Source organism: Colletes gigas, unplaced genomic scaffold (assembly GCF_013123115.1).
Source record: "Colletes gigas isolate AHSC1104 unplaced genomic scaffold, ASM1312311v1 Colletes_gigas_Sc00012, whole genome shotgun sequence".
Classification (NCBI taxonomy): Eukaryota; Metazoa; Arthropoda; class Insecta; order Hymenoptera; family Colletidae; genus Colletes; species Colletes gigas.
Genome location: NW_025106641.1, coordinates 5,579,890 through 5,597,632, shown reverse-complemented (window position 1 = coordinate 5,597,632; position 17,743 = coordinate 5,579,890). Strand labels below are relative to the sequence as shown.

At 41.6% G+C, this 17,743-nt stretch overlaps 1 protein-coding gene across 2 annotated transcripts in view; it reads left to right on the top strand.

The window, feature by feature from the left end:
- Positions 1-17,743, top strand: part of LOC122398727 (pikachurin) — a 198,469-nt gene that overhangs the window by 165,759 nt on the left and 14,967 nt on the right. For both annotated transcript variants that reach the window (XM_043398859.1, XM_043398860.1), the window contains exons 7-8: positions 4,971-5,115; positions 15,105-15,291. In XM_043398859.1, the coding sequence (XP_043254794.1) occupies positions 4,971-5,115; positions 15,105-15,291 (332 nt within the window). The remainder of the gene's footprint in view (positions 1-4,970; positions 5,116-15,104; positions 15,292-17,743) is intronic.

Genomic DNA, 17,743 nt, shown 5'->3' with positions numbered 1-17,743 from the left:
GTTTTACCCTTTTATTTTATCGGGATAATGTAACTTGTACCTCTAGCTTAGGTCTGGTTTAGTTTCCCAATATTTTTCGAAACGATAATTTGGTCGTTCTGTGTTACATAATTTTTCTCGGCACTTTTGTAGTAGTTATTTGTTCCACGTACGTAATATGGCAATTATAAAGAATTTATAGTGTAGTGTTTATCGCGGAACGGTTGTATAATCGATAGGAATTGCTTAAAAATCTTTGAGTACTATTGCGTCAAAGTAAATTGCAAAATAAACATATAAGGTAAAATAAATTATAAAAGTAGTTATGCTCATTGGATAGAGGATGAAATACCCTTTAAAATGAGCGTTTGTATGAGTCGATAGCTTTATTAGTTCCGGAGATATAGCGATTTTAGTTTCAAGTCGATGCGGTGGCTAGTTACGGAGATAGTCCGGCGCGAGGTCAATGAACGTGCGCGCGCGGAAATAGTAAACAATGCGTAGTAAATTCTTGGAAATACTACGCCGGAACTAGGTCACGCCAGTCACGTTCGTGAGGTAGGTCAGCACGATGCACGTGCGACAAGGAGGTCCGGCGCGACGCGTCAGACGGAGACAGCGATAGTCGAATTAAGAAAAATTACATTTTTCATAAATTACGATATCTCCGAAACGGAAAGTCGGATCGACAAAAACCAAAAGCCATTTCAAAGAGGAAGCTTTGCCGCCGCTGACAATCGCTCAATAATGGAAGAAACACTAGTAGTTTCGGAACTGCACGCCTCTAAAGTTTTAGTATTTTTAATATGCACTGTCAGACTATCGTAATAGGGGACACCGCGGGAGCGAGAAGGAGGTCCGAGCGTAAGACGGAGAGAAAGATAGTCGAATCACAAAAATTACCTTTTACATAAATTACGATATCTCGAAAACGGAAAGTCGGATCGACAAAAACCAAAAGCCATTTCAAAGAGGAAGCTTCGCCACTTCTAACAGTGGCTTAATTATGGATAAAGCATGAGCAGCTTCGGAATTACACGCATGCAAAGTTTTGGCACTTTCAATACGCGTTACTAGACTGTTTACTAAAATATTACAACGAGTAAATACATTATTCGGATAATATAATTCGTAACAATTCTGTTGAATGTTTTTGACGTTACTGACAATGATCATTTCATGAAATTTCGATCGACTCGAACTTTTCGGAGCAACGATAAGTTAGAGTTAGTACTACGTAACTTGGTCGAATTTTATAAGACACCCTGTGCATTCCCCTGGTCGTAAGAGTAAATTCTACCGTGTAGAGAACGTGGAAACTGCGGTCGGGTGAAACTCAATTGCCCGCCCAAGGCCACTTCATCCGCTGTGAATCATGCCAGACACGACGTCTAGTTTTACACCAGTGTTGTCCACAGACGGAGTCACTTACGCGCCATTGTTCCTTTCTACACGCCATATTGTGTTTCTATAAGACGCGAACACGTAACACGACGTCAGCCATTGATCATTCATTGTGGCGACGAAGACAGATCGTAGGATACCGTACCTTCGAATGTCTAAATTTGTTAAGAACCTTCTTCCATTCTGTCTTATTTGTTGAAAAGTATCTCAAAAAGCTGGTGATAAAATGAAACATTACCTACACTTGTTAATAGTTCAAAAATGCCTGAATATCTTCGTAAATTTCTCGAGCGATCGGTTTCATTTTAAAAAAGTAGTGAAATTCTCGAGGTACCCTAAATTCATTGATTGTTCCTCTAGTGGCGACTGTGAATGATTAATTCTCGCTGTTCTTTAATCCCGATAGAGCTCGAAGTCTCGGTACGTGACTTTCTCTCGCTCGCATATGTCACATCGACGTCGTGATAATGTCAAGTGTGTGTCGCAGAGGGGTTGGGATTGCGAAAAAGTGTGGCTCGAAGAAGGTCAGGGTCGCGATCTCGCGATATGCCTCCCGGGAGTCCTTAATTATTTTGCTGGCTCTTCGTCCCTGGAAAAGCTCCGCCTCGACTCGAATTGAACGGCTTTCGAATGGAAGACGCGCGATTCTCGCTCGACTAACACGAGGACACATCGTCGTAGAACATCCCTCTGGTGTTTTAATTTGCACTCGATGTTATTAAACATTTTATCGGAACTAATACAGTGCACGAAATCTAGTTACTCTGGAAAACAGAATCATCCTTCTTTATTTATTCTAATTATTTAACCCAGATTTATCGACGGAATATTGCGTGGACGTCGAAGCTCGAAATAATGGAAGCAAAATAGAAGTAAATAGGAACGAAAGAACCAACGATAACTACGCGCAGTGTTGCTGGGGTTCTTGTGTCAATTCGTACACAGAAAGTCACCCACACTGGCGTGCAAAACATTAAGTCTCAAGTTTCGATTCGCCAACTGCGCGCCTGAAAACTTCCAAGTAGCACGCGTGCCGCGAGCAGCGTGCTATTAATTACGTACTTCGACTGCGCAGGATTTACGGTGCACTCGGCACAACTCGTTAAAATTTCTCATTACCATGTCGTTTACCCCCGACAGTGATAATTACCGCAACTTAGAATCCGACCCTTGGCGCCGCGTGGAACTTTCTGTCTTCCCTCTAGTCGTAGTCGTTTCGAAAATGAGCCTCGAAAAAACCGAAAAATGAAACACAATAACGCAACGCGAGAATCGATCAGCGAAACTCGACGAAGGGTCGTCGTATTTCGAGTTCGACACGTGGAAAACGTAGGGGACAGTTTTTCAATTGTATCTCCTACGTGTTATTTGGGTCTATGTTAAACCTTTTCAAAGAAAATCTAAAAGACTTGTATTCAAGTATTTTTTTAAATAAGAATAATTATTCTGTTAGTGAACGTTTTCTATTATTTTCTATTGGAGAAAAAATACTGTACACGACGACGCTGAAAGTATTGATTTATCTTCTATAAGATAATAATAATAATATCCTTGATGTGCCAAGATTGTATACAAAAAGAAGTACAGAGCAAGCAAATAAAAATAAGCGTACTTCACAAAGACGAGGTTCAGCTATTATTAAGCTGTTATTAACATCGCCGTGAACGACGGAGGAATCGTGCTATTTGCGAAATAAATAATGTACCCCGGGATACAAAATTTCTGAAAATAAATCGAGTTCAAGGGGTTAATGGTACGCGAAGATTACTTTATTACGTGACAACGTGATAAATTGGGATCCTTGGGCACATGGACGCCCCGTTTACCAGGGCGCTAGTAGGAGTCTTTAATCATGGCCAGAATAATTAACCAGAATAATACTCTGGTGGGTAAATTTAATTATTAACCTTCCCTCGCTATTTTAGCCACCAATGACTTAGCATCGGATCTTTCGGTTAATGAAACGTGAGAAATTTGCCCAACATATTACCCTGGAAGATGAACGACCAAACAAAAGAAAAAACGATATTCAAATGTCTTTGGACGACCGGCAATTAATTCGTCCTTATTACTTTTTAATGACGGCCTTTCAGCATTTTATATCGGCAAATGAGAACATGGCACGCGAATCATGCGTCACGCAACACGTACCCCGCATTATAGATCGACGAACTTCGTTGAATCGTACGTGCCTTCGTTTAACTTTGTAACAAGCAACGTTCAGAATTGTTTTATAACTTGACTTTACCCTAAGTCTTCGTTATTTTCATTCGCGAAATTACTGTCTATCGTTAGCGTCAATAAACGAAGCAAAATCTATTTTTGATATTGCTGGTAATACAAAGATCGATTATCGATAATTACCGAAAGTAGAATTAGTATCGATCGATGTTTATATCACGGATGAACAGTTTCATGAATATTGCATCAATATTCATGTCAAGTAATTATGTTTGTTTGCTAAATGGGGAATCAGAGAGGGCATTTTCAGCCGCAGATTTGATCTGTACGACGGTCCAGATTAATCAACGAAAGCTTATGTTAAATTTCTTGCAAGCTTACGTTTTGTTTAAATTGAATTTTGTAGAAAATATTCTAATTACTCTCGTCATTGCTCGATATATTTCAAATAAAAAAAAAGGCAGTAATTTCGTGAGCCCTGCTCATAACTGATTAATATTTCACAAGCAATAATAAGCGCATCAACGACATTTATTTCCGTAAAAATAGGAAACAGTGAATATAAAAGTATTTGAAACGGTACGTTTTGGCAACCGTTCCCTACTTCGCTTTCCAATTCGACGCATTCTCGAATCGCTTCTAAAGCGTCGATTAATCGTCCAGCGAGTAGCGAGTGAATCGCGAGATGAAATGGAGCACGGCGTCCCGGCCGCAGGATCTATAGACGAAACGTTATAAAGAAGTAATTGCAACGTCCAAACGCGTCGTTCGTTTCGATGAATTTCCCTTTTCACGCAACGTGAAATTTCCCAAGCGTTCGTATCGCGAGCGATAAAACCCCTCTGTTCGTCCTCTTATTAACGTCGACGTTGCGGAACAGTTAATAGATAATGCTTTTTAATTTCCGCTTTGACGTTCGAGCTTTTCGCGCTACGCGACACATGTCCCTCTCGTTCACAGAGCCTGGAAAAAGTCAAAGTTTCGGGGTGCAAACGGTGGAACCTCGTAATTTAGATGCAATCTCGAAGCTGGATCAAAGAAACAATTACACGCATAAAAATCAAATAAATTCCATTCGAACCAAATAGAAATAGAAAGGGATTAATAACGTGGCTTTGTTCTGCTGACGTTCGATGAGATATACAGAAGTTTCGAAATATGTTTTCCGGTAAAAAAAAGTGTTTTCGAGAGTTTCGATTGCGATACCTTTGCCCATAGGGGGTGAGGGAAGTAAAAGTAGCAACGTTCCGGACGTCCGTGTGACAAAGGAGGCTTCGAAAAGACCCGACAAAGTCATTCCAGACTTATTGGGAGAACCTTTAAACCTCTTCGAGTGTATCGCCAAAGAGGCGTTGTCGTATTACACGGAAGAACGACGCCGACGTAATCGTTCTGTTTGTTCAAAGGTTCGATTGCGGTAGCGGGGTCGGCACCGTCAGGAGCACGCAAACAGTAAGGCTGAACGAATGGAATACCCTGACTGTCTACAGGCACCGATGGGACGCTTGGATTCAGCTGAATCAAGAGAAACGCGTCGAGGGAAGATCGAAGGTAAGGATACTTTATCCCTTACGACGTCGTCGAAGCGTACGCTCGTGTACGAAACTGAAAAGAAACCATCGATCTCCGACGAAACTCGGTTCCATAGATTTCTTAGGGTACACTTGCAATTGATAAATTATTCCGGGTTGCCTTAAATTCCCAGCAATCCAGAACGATAAAGGCCAAAGGCACTTTCGGAGAATAAAAGATTCCACGCGAACGTTCGGAATAGGCAAAAATATTGTATGAATCGAAATGCATACGTAATTTCTAAAGAGGATTACTGATGCTAGGGGAGGAAAATACGTACAACGTAACAACGTCATTACAGAAGCCATTATTTACTCTAATTAATAGTGGATTGTGTTGATAGAACGATTACGTCGAACTTTGAAGATACAGGCAGACAAACATTGTTTGGCTTAAGAGTAATTAAAATAATTACTTAACGATGATACGAATTAACGTTATAGATTCGCGTGTAAGTGTGTATTTGGTAAAGACTGAAGGAAGACTTCGTAGTCTCTGCAATTTTGAATTTTCGTGTACGAGTTTTCTGTAGACGACAAAAGGTAAAAACACAACGACGCTTCCCGAAATCGACGCCGAGCGTCGTTCGTACGGGCACGGTTCCCTTGGCATAATTTTCCGCCAGTTAAGAGGCAGTACTTTGCCTGGACGTTTCCCTTTAAAATTCCAGCCCGACTGACGTCTTTAGAGACGAGCAAATCTTTTCACGACTCCCCGTGTATTCTTGCCTCGGTGCACGCCGACGTCATCGTTATTCACCTGCATGCAATTTCGTCCGCGATCCGCGTTTCCCAGGGAAAACGTTATTTTCTGGGGAAATCGTCCATTTAATGACGGAACTGCGAAACACGCGTCCCGTCGATTATTCCTCGAGACCCCCGAAGCGAATTTCACGACGTTAATTACCGTCATGGCTACGCGATATATATTGGGTCGTTTGATAAACAATGTTGCCTCTGTTTTTGTCGGTTTACGTAAGAAACATCGCCTCGAGTTTCGTTCGAGCTCGATTTAATTCGAAACGATATATTCTTTCGATTGGTTTCTCGATTCCTCTTTGATTGGTAAACAAATTCTGAACGATAGTTTGCATTCTTCACAATTTAAAAGTTATTTCATTCTGATTTGAAAAGCATAAGGCATGATTTTTTTCATTCAAGCGCAGTACAGTTATGTACTTGTTACGTGGAGTTTTTGGGTCATTAAAACTAGAGTTTGTAGTGACCCTTCATTTTGTTAAATGAACCATCAAGAATAGTGAAACAATTCTACAAAAACTTTTTGTATATATTGGGAAATAAAAAGAGAAGAAAAGAAAAAGTCTATATTTAACTAGAGAATGGTAAACGTAATTATAAAAGGCAGGACAACATATTCGATATTTTAATTTAGAAACAACGAGTGTATTCGTGACGTGAGTATTGAAATTAGAAAAATTGGGAAAGTTGTCCCCATTAATCTATCGTGTTCGGTTCGTCTATCGATTCGTTAGCACTCTATAGAACAGTTTACTCGGTGATTTATATAAACTGATAAATTGTTTCGCCATCGACACGGGCAGTAAAATTGTTTCCACGGAATTGATATTTAACACTGTCCCAACGAAAATACGACAAAAAATTTCGAAACAGTTTTGAATTCACGGCATCGAAAGCAAACGGGCGACTCTCGATCAAAGCGTAAATCGATTTAATTATAAGGCTGTCAAGAAAGCTCGAGCGGAAATTTTATTTCATTTGACGTAATTCTGATCGTAATATCGTACACATTTTTTTGAAAATATTCGCCAATGGGAGAAGGTAATCGAGGCATTGAATTTATTACGTAGTCGAATAAAAATGTGAAACGTCGAAATAGTTTTATATAAAATGAATTTATATATATTTGTGTCTTTAAAATAAATTGCAGCCCCCTGAGTAGTCCAACCCCCAACAAAAATCTGTAGGTGTTTCCAGTGTATCCAGTCGAAAATGTTAAAAGCGACGCGTTCGATCGAGCGCGAAACGAACGTGTCTGCGAAAGAGCAAAGAGAAGTCGAGGGTTTGGGGGATAGAAAGACGAAGAAAAGGGGAAAAATAATCGTGAATCGCATCGTGGACGGGAAAATTGACTTACCTCGGACTTTTGCGCGAACAAAAGGATGGCTTCGTTTCGACGTCGTTCGGTCTCATTTGTAAAAATGGAGAGAAAAGAGGGAGAGGGGGAGGGGGATGAAGGAGAAGAGGACAGGATAGGCAGGGACAAAGGGTAACGTCGACCCCGCGCGTCGCGAAAACCCGGCTGGCTCGAAATAAAACCGAGACGAGTAAGTGCAGGCGTGATTAAAACAGAGCACTGTAGTTAACAATAGGATCCGTGTATGCGTTTTGTTGGCGAAAAGGATCCTACTTCCAGCGCCGCGACGCCCTGGAAGACAGGAACCCGTCAAAGGGAATTTTCTGACGGGGAATATTACTTTCGACGTTTAAAGAAACCGATAGTCAGAGCATTATGGCCATACTTTCTTTGCAAAATGCATTCACGCGTCTGTTTACAATGGCCCGGCTCTTTTATTGTCAACGGGAAATTGAGAAGTATCAAACAAAACATCCTTATAGGAATAAATCTTGCATAAAAGGGTGAATTTAATTTGCAAGGTGAATGGGATCTCCGAAACCTTGTGCAATTTATTTTCTATATTTTTTAATCATATATTGCATCGATCTGAGATCCTTCAGAGTATCACTGTCGATGTTTCGAAGCCAATCTGCGTATTAGATCTGCAAATGGAGCTCGAAAGCAGCCCAGGACTTTATGCCCTCGACTTCTCGTTCGATTTCGAAGAGAAGGGCAATTAATTTTTACGGATGTCCGTGTTCGACTCCACGAGTGCCAATCAATGGCTCGCGCTTCCCCTATTTTCGTATTTCGACCTCGGTACGAATTTTCCGACCGCGTATGAATTTTCTTGCGCGTTCGACACGGATTTATTAAAATTTCCGTCGGAAAAATATTTCGATATTTATTCATGTACAGTATTAATATATTTATTCGAACCGGGTCCTTTTTTTCTTCGTACGGTAATTTTTCTAATTTTCTAAATAAATAAATAAAAATAAATATTGTGGGCTCATGAAAATATTCAATGCTTCGTTCACGGAGATTTTATTATTTCTTTCGTGAAAATTATGCAATTTCGTGCCTCCTGGTTTGGAATGTAAAGACAAATGGTCGAACCACGCCCACGAAACGGACTGTATCATTTAATCGGTGAAATGTATCCGTTGCTGCTAAAAGTTGTGCCCATAGTTGGCTCGATTAAGGAAATTCTCTGGATCACGATATCGCTTTGGGGTTGTTTATCGATTCCCTCTTCCTGGCTACTACGCAAAGCTAATTTTACCCTAATTTATGTGCGCCAGTATAATGGAACTGGGTCGGTGCGTGGTACCATGCATCGCATGCATGATTTTATTCAAATTGTCTTAATATTCGATAGTACCAATATTCATTCATAAATATTATTTGTTAACATTTCATGTTCAAACATACTCGAATCAGAGCCGATCGTTATCATTTAAATGTTTTTCTTGGTTTCCCCCCAGTCAAAGGGTTAAAATATCGTGACCTGACAGCGCTTCATAATGAGCTAAAAGGTTTGATTAATTCATTTTACACGCCTCAGTAATTACGAAGTTGCGAAGAAGAGAAAGTCCATCTTGTTACCGAAGATTTCTAGGGCTCATCGATCGTTCTTACTCGGTCGTTTTTCATGCTGGATTTTATTACAGATATTTAATTTACTTTTTAACAAAGAGATTAATTTAATTTTCTATATATTTTCTATTTATGTATACGAAAGTTATTTGGATTTTAAGGTGCCTCCTCCCTAGGGATCGCACCCCTGCTTGGAAAACGCTGTCGTATAGCGTTCTACTTGTATAATGAACTACAAAATTTGATTAATTCAAGTTATGTGCTTTAGAAACTTCGAAGTTACGTGCTTTTGGCTTGTTATTGAAGTTTTCCTGGAACTTTGATCATCATTACTAAACCGGGTCCCTTAATGAATTGTGGGTTACACGGGCTTATAATCAGTGGAATTTCTCAAGAGTTTTTAATATTAATTTTACAGTAACATTCGTTGAAACGGTTACAAGACTATTGAAATTCAATGGAATACATTATCTATCTGGAGTAACAGTGAAGTATTATTTGTCGTTTTCATAAGTGATGTATTACATTTTGTCGAACCGAAGAATACCGATTGCTTGTTTTAAACAAATATTCCTCAATTTAATACCGTTCAATGTTTCATAATGGACTATAGAATTTGTTTAATTCACTTCACATGTTTCACGTAATTGTGAAACTTTGTCCCCTCGCTGCTGAAACTTTCTTTCTGTGCGAACAATTGTTATTAAATAGCTTCCATTCTGCGTTGAATCGACAGCCAGATTCGGGCGAGTTTAATTTCAAATAACGAATAGAGCTACATTACCTAATTATCAAACACGTTCACTACATTTACGATGTTAATTTATGTTCAAGAGAATGTTCATCGATAGCTCGGTAATGAATTCTTAATGTTTCAACAGAAAGGGGTTAAAAGAAAAGAAAAATTACGCTCGAAACGCACGCTTCCGTTTCTGTTTATCGTGACTAAGAAGCGATCACAGGCACAGTAATTAAGCGCGTTTCATTAGATCGCGACAGCGTTTTCTTTAAATTGCACCGACGAGCATTTCGCTCTCGAATTAAAAGTCTTTAAAAGCTCCCTGCTACCCCGGCCCACCCCGTCTCGTTCTCTTTCTTGCACTCGGTGCTCTCTCCCTCGACCTCTCTCATAAGACTTGCAAATTGTTTCGTAATAAGTTAGTACGGCCGCCTCGGCAGAAGGAGAAACAGGCGCCACTTTCTTCGGGAAAGAGTGCTTCCGAGTGCTCCTCTAAAAATAGCCAACTTCGTTCACGACCAACTTTCGCGAAACAATCGGGGAATATTGTCCACGGAAAGGGAGGATCTTAACGCGACCGGAAAACCGCAATTTTCCGCGCGCGAGAAGAAGAATCCTTGTCGACTAATAATTGCGCCTTCCCGTCGAAGGAACTCGACGATTCCTTGAATTAATTCGACGCAAGTGGAGCAGCAAATTCTATCGGGGGATGATTTTACGGAGTTTCAAGGGAAAGTAGCGGTCGCTTAAAAATTTCCACGACCAGAACTTTGAAGAACAATATCGAGAAGTTACGAGGTAGGTTTTGAGAATCGATCGTAGGCCGAAGAAGACCCTTGGGTCTGTTTTCACCGCGGGGCGGGTTTAATTGCCTTTAAAATCAGCCGGCGAATGGGTCCGCGAACCGAGCCCACTTTATCCCGAAGTGCCATTAAGCACTCGGTGTCCTAACGACAGCGTCGTAATTAGAGGAGCCAAACCCCGACTTCTTTTTTTCTCCCTCTCTCTGTTCCTCCCCGCCATTCTCGACCCTCCTCGACGGTTCTTTTTAGTTTTCTTCCTTCTTTGCCGCGAGACAGCCGCGCCACGGCTCAAAACACAGAAGCCACCGCGTTTCGCGCCGTTGACACGTCCCTCCGCTACTTTCCGGATTTCATGGCGCCCCTTTGAGGGCCAATCGAAACTGCTGGGAAATCTATTTACCGGGCGAATCTGTCGGGAGAAATTAGCACCCTTTCTAAGAGAATCTTGGCGAGAGTGGAGCTCTCGGGGGCTCGAAATCGCGGATTAAACGATCCCTTCTCACCGACGGGCGCGTTTTCCTTTTATGGATCGATCGGCACAATAGTTCCCGTTGACATTCTCCGTTAGATTTTCACGTCCAAGCGACTCATTATTGGCAGGGCTTCTTTCGTAATCGACACAATACGGTTGTTACGATGAAAATCAGAATCACGTTGGTTCGACCGCGCAGAAAAGCTGCTGTTGAAAGTTACCAATGAGTTTCGAAACCCGTTAACCCGCTTTATATAATAAAACAACGCATAATGCGCGAGTAAGCCGCTCGAGACGCGTAGCACGTCTCTCGGGCATCTAATTTTCTCGACTTTGTGACGGGTCAGAAAATAACCAGTGCTCTTCGCAGCTGCTTTAATTCCCCTTTTTTCCTCCTTTTTTCGCAAGACGCCGCCAAATGCGGCAAGAAGGGCGAAATGAAGGTAGAAAAAGACTCGCTGCGCCAATGGTTTCCACACAATCCTGGCTAAATATTTCACGCCGCAAAAGCTACGTAACAATTTAAGGGGGATTCCTATTAGAAATTCCTAAAAAATTCGCGTGTTGCAAATTTAAAAAAAATAAGAAATCATGAAGAAGCGATCTTGAAAAAATGGGAACACAAGGCACAGCGTCCCCTTTTCTGCCTCGACAGCTTTCAGAGAGGAATTCATTAGAAAGCGAGTGCTGCGGTCCTCATTTTCCTCGGGGTCTATAAACCCTCGAAGTCGTAGGAAATTAGCCTCCCCGCAGACAGGAGGAGGATGGCGGGGGAGGCGGATTAACTGCATCTGACGGCTGATCGTAACGTCAGCTGGCTCTACGCGTCGTCGAGCAAAAGCAGTCTCTTCTCAAAGAAGCAACGGGGAATCCGATTGTATCATGCCGCCTTATAAAGTCGCCTACAAACGACGGATTATCCCTCGTTCCCCTTCCTTTTACGCCCCCTCGGATCCTCTCCCGCGAGGTTTCGGCGCGAATGGCCCAGATAGACGCTAGCAGTTTCGCGTGAAAAATGGATGGAACGGAAATAAATTGCACGTCACACCGAGCAGCCCTTTTGGGAAGAAAGTTAAGAGGGGTAACCACCACTCGGGGCTCGAAGAAATACAGAATTTACATTTACATTGTGTGTCGCGTCTTAAGAGCGACGTTAAAAACCATTTCAGATATTTCGGGATTCTTTGCTTTGATACAAAGTCCATTTCAGTACATTAATATCGTTTTACAGAATTTATAATTACGGTATTACACGGATGCTTTCATGGTTAGAATCAACGTTAACAATTTCATTCCGAAACAATGAATAAAAAATTCATTAATAATTTACGAATGAAACGTACGTAGATGTTTGTTTACGAGATCGATCGAAAACGCGCGAATGGAATTTGCCTAACTCCGGTTGGAAACGTTAAGCGTTTGGATACATTCGCTGTGTCTGTGTTCCTCGGCCCATGAAATTTTCACGGAACTTTTACAGGCTCGCCGTGACGGACGAGGTAAATCTTTTGATCCGACGGATAGGAGTTGCGGGGAAGCCATTACGAAAATATCGCGAGAGACCCCGGCGAATCTTGTACATTGATGTGCAACGGAAGCGAAACGAGCCCAATTAACATCGAGCCGAGAGAAATACTCTAAATATCAGTGTAAATGAGACTCGTCCGGGCAGGGTCAAAAGATATGCTCTTTCAGAAATTCAAATTTAACCTCGTTCCCTTTGATGTTGGTCCGTCGAAGGTTCAACCGTTCGCCTTCCTCCGGAACTCATTTCCGAAATAAGCGAATCGTCAAAGGGGGACAACTAAACGGGACGCGTAACACAGAAAACGAGCTTCTTCTTTCAAAACTGCGCAAAATCAATTCCAAGACGTATTTAGTTAATCCTCACTCGAGTGAATTTTCGATTACGAAAAGAAAACCTCCGAATTTTTTAATTTAATTGTACTCTTTATCTTCTGTAAATTAATAATATTAATCAGTCTTGTGAAAAAGTCTATGCAAATAGGTTCGTCCTCTTTTTAAAGGATATCCAGGTTAACTCGATGTCAACATTTTCAATTCTTCTAATTCTTTAACGAAACAATCCTCGTTCGACTCTAAAATCGTTAACGCGAACTTTCGAATGGATACAGGGCTATAGTTAGGGCTATGAGTGAAATTAAAACTCGAAAGTCGATTATAACTTACTATTACTTCGCGAGAAATTTCGAACAGGAATCTGGATCCTCTTTCAATTAATATTAAACGTGTTTTTCGCTCGTATTTCGCGACTGTCGAAAGCAATATTTGCACAATATTTGAACGCAATTTGACAAGTTAATCTTTACAATAAAATAAACAAATGCGCCGACGCGTATTGGTGTAAAAGAGAAATTAAGTCAAAAGGTACGCCGCTCGAACCTTTCAACGACGCGTTTATTATCTTTTAGTTCATTGAATACGATAATTTCAACATTCGAGCAAGGTAAAATTACATTCGATACTTTTCAGCCGATGAGACGCGAGTCAATGTGTTTCGACGCTCGTTAGAGTGGAAATTTTATTTGGAAGAAAATCCATTGTTCGTAGAAGCTCAACAATTATTCACGAATGGGTAGAAATATTGCAAACAATGCTTCAGCGTTTTCTATAAATTTTTATAACGAAGTTTTCTATATCTACATTTTTCAAATTCAGTCTAGTACCAATTTTGCTCAGTTTGTTGATGAGTTATATCGAATTGTAAATTGCTATTTACTCAAGTTTCTGGAGTCCGAGTCAACTTCATCTATCTAAAAGAACTATAGAAACGTTACAAGAGACCAGAAACGCAGAGGAATCAATCTTTTTAAACGTCGGGGGGGTAGAAAATGTAGAAAAAGTGTAAAAAAAAAATTTCCTATCCGATGTAAGGAAGAAAACAGAAAAATCTCGCTGGTCCCGGGCGTGATTAAACGAGAGTCGGGAAGAGGAAGCCCAGAAATCCTCGAGGAAGCTCGATAACTCTCGTCGCCGAGATTCCCGATCAAAATTATTTTCTGTCCCGATTCGGGGCGGTCCAAGGGTCTCGTCGTAAGTTTCCGTCGATCCGGGGCGAGTCCTTTCATCGCGACGCGAGCCACGAAGGCAGGGACGACAGGATTCGCGGCGACCCCGGGTCGATGCGTCTCGTGGGAAAGTTCCGAGACTTTTGTAAGTGCATTAGCTTGGAAACCTGACGGGATCGTTGACAGGATTCGCGCGTTTGATGTACGCGCACGAAACGAGACGGATACAAGAAATTCGTGTTGGTACACTTAGACCGTCGCCTGGGCAAATATTGGCCGCCTCGGATATGCATAATCCACGCAAATCGTTGCCATCTCCGACTGCATTACGCTCTCGACGTTCCCCGACTACAGGATCGTTCATAAATGGAGTTCCCTCCCATAAATAATCTCCCTTTCGCTGTCAAAAATTGACGCGTTTATTTTCTATCAACTTTTCCCATCAATCGATCAACTGACTAAATATTAAGAAATTCTCTCGACGGATTCGGAGGTCTCCAAAGAATTTGCATCGTTGTAACTGATAATTATTTCGAAGGTTTTACGTAGTACGTCATGAACTGGTATAATATCGGTCGTTTGAAAACACCGTATGTGAAGCGTTCTGCATCAATTTGGTTTATTACGTTTTGCTGAGATGTACCCGCATGGAAGATGAATGTAACGAGGAACGTTTAACTACGAAACCCGTGGAGTTATTACAAAATTGAATATTCTGTTCCGACAATGTTCACGCGCGTCTAACCCGCCGCCACGAATTCCTTCGTAATTGCTTGTTCAGTAAATAATTTTCTCGACATGAAACGGGTATGCATCTGCGGCTAATACGATATCTCGTGCCGAATGGATCTCGTGTTTCCATTAACGAAATGCGTCGCGTATTGACGATTAACAGAATATTCGGACCAAAGGATCGAAACTGTGATACGATCACAGGGGATTTTTCAACATCGTTTGAACTCAGAATTCAGAAACCTACAGCAATTGTTTCTAATAGCGTATATCCTTCCTAAAAGAATGCAATATAGCAGAAAACCTTTGTATCACATAATGTGGACTATAAAACCACTGTATAATGTACTACGATATTATTTCTTTACTGATATGAATCCATGCATTCTATATCTAACCTCAGAGTTCTTTCGATCGGTAGTTGAACAACCATAAAAGCCGTAGCAAGACAGCTTTATGCATCTACGTAAACCGAACAATTCCTGGTTTGATTGCAGGGTTTGTTTGCGAGGATTACCTTCCGCGAGCCGCTCTTCGTCGGCGGACCCGGAAACACAACCGGCCTGGAGCGACTTCCGGTGAGGACCGGATTTAAGGGCTGCGTCCGGCATCTGGAAGCCAATGAACACCGCTATCGCTTCCCCCTTGCACCGCAGGGAGACGCAGCCAATGGTTTCGACGTCGGTTAGTATTCTTTATTCAAAGTGGACTTTCATAATTTAATTCACCTTATTTCTCATATGTTTCACGTATGTTTCGTTCTTGTATAACTTTGTTCTTATATAGATATTTTGTCTTAACCCATTCTCGCTGCCAGGGACGAGTATACTCGTCTTAATAGCTTCATATAATATAAGCTTGGCAGCGAATGGGTTAAACAAATTACTGCGAAGTTATTTTGAATGAAATATTATTTTTATTACACCGTGTTACTTCTAATTACGAAGTAGTTTTTGTTTTTGTTTTTGTTATCAATATTAACGCGTAAATAACCCCCAATTATAATACCGTCAGAGAGCTGTAATAATAATGTAAACAAAGTATACAAATGAACAAATACGTGATGTTTTCCCAAGCGGTAACTCATCCCACCCTGCACCCCAATGATGCTGCACTCCGGTGATCGATCAGAAACCATGGCTTTCAACATGACCACTGTCAAGCTCAATTTACCTTTTCTTTCATTTATATCAAATCACCATTATACGAGTGGGAGTAGCCCTACTTCAAGATCACCGAGATCAACGACGTCGATCGCCAAAATTGAAAAAAAAATACCAATCGATACAAAGGTTCCTTAATAAATTAATCCGTCAGGATCGCCTAATTTGGCCCGGTGGCCGTTGGAAGTTCGAAGGAGTCGTTTCGTTAAATTACATTGTAGACGTTCCGACGGGATTCCCCGGGGTATTCTGGATTAAAATCTCCTTCTGTACGCGCGCGAGGAGCTGAAAAATTCAAAGGCGCATCGAGACGCAGGCGGCCACCTTCGTACCGAAAATTCCTCCGTTCTTTCTCAGCCATTGATTAACGTAACAGCGGCGGTCGGCGACGACGAGGGCGCATCCGTGGGAATGCGTTAAATTAAATTCTGAGCCGAAGTGCGCTTTCGTCCCGGGTAATTAGTTCACGATCAAAGTCGGTACAAGAGCGCCGGGTTGGCTAATCGCGCGAGCGAGCCCGAACGCCCGCCCGGAGTTCGTCGATACGCCGGCAGTGCATCAAGGACTGGCGTTAATTATCAACCGTTAATCAATTATCGGGGGAGGCGACGTCATCGTTCCGCGCGCGCGTGGCATCGAAATTCCTCCTCGACAAACAAACTGAATGGTCCTGTCATCGAGCGGGGTTTTTCCGCGTTTCGCGCCGAATAAACCCCCCAACGACGCGGCCTCATCGTCGCGCCACGGCTCCATTATCCAAGCGAGTTAATTAACATACGCGTCGCGCATCCGGTCGTTTCGACGTACTAATGCCTGGATTATTTTAAGGACGTATTTACGCGTGTAGTTTGCATTATTACGCAGCCCGACGCACGGCTGCGTCGGGGATAATTGTATTCCCCGGCTACAGTCGCTCGCAAAAAGATTCGAACACCGACGGTACTCGTTTTCAACCTGAACAGGTCATCGATTTTAGTTGAACACAGTACGGTCCACCTACGCTACCATCTATGAGTCACTGAACATTTTAGAGAATGCAAAGTTCGATACGGATCTCGCTCTCTTACATTTAGGCATTTTAACTTTGCTATAAATTTTTTAACACTTCTGGGAAATTAAAATAATTTCGAAGAGAAGGACTCGTAGAAACCATTAAAATACAGAATATTTTTCGTACCCTGTACAAGACATTTTGAAACAGTTTCTATTAAACACGAATTTCTAATATCATTGCTGGAGCTCCTTAATCGAGAAGCAACTAAAGTCAGAACCGAGGATCGTTCTTTGTGTATTCGTAGCAGATTCGACTCTCCTGTTATGTGTTTCTCGGGAACTATTCGCGGTAATTAATAATTCCATGAGTCTCGAGAAGACGAGAGCTCGCGAACCAGGCGGAAATGAATTCTCGAAAGTGGAAGCATTCGCCGGATAACAACGTAATGTAAAAGTGTAATAGACTATTTCGCCGCGGTAATCCGAGCTTCGCAATTCCGGTCGAAAATAATCGCAGCTGATGAAACATCGCGATCCATAATTAGGCGTTCCGCTGTTACATTACGTCCAGAAAGCTGGACCGTATCGGTCGCGCGAATTAACCCCTATATCACGGAACACAACAGGTGTCGCATGAATTTCGCTAGAAAATCCTACGGCGTTTACTATTTAAGCCCTCTGATTTATCATCGAGTGTCTTCTCCCCCTCGAACGACTTTGTCGCTGGTAGAAGTTGATATTCTTAAAATTGTTTTCTAGCTTTAATCACTTTCGCGTGCAAAAATTGAACGAAATAGATTAATAAAACAGAAAACGATAAATAATTATTCAGAAGGAATCGTGTATTTATTGCTTTGCTGATCGTGAGTTTGCATTTCCATACGTATAAAACGGGAAAAGAATATAGAGGAGGCATTCCGAAATGGAATAACGTCGCAATTGTAAACCGAAATATACATACATATGTAGGGCATGTAAAT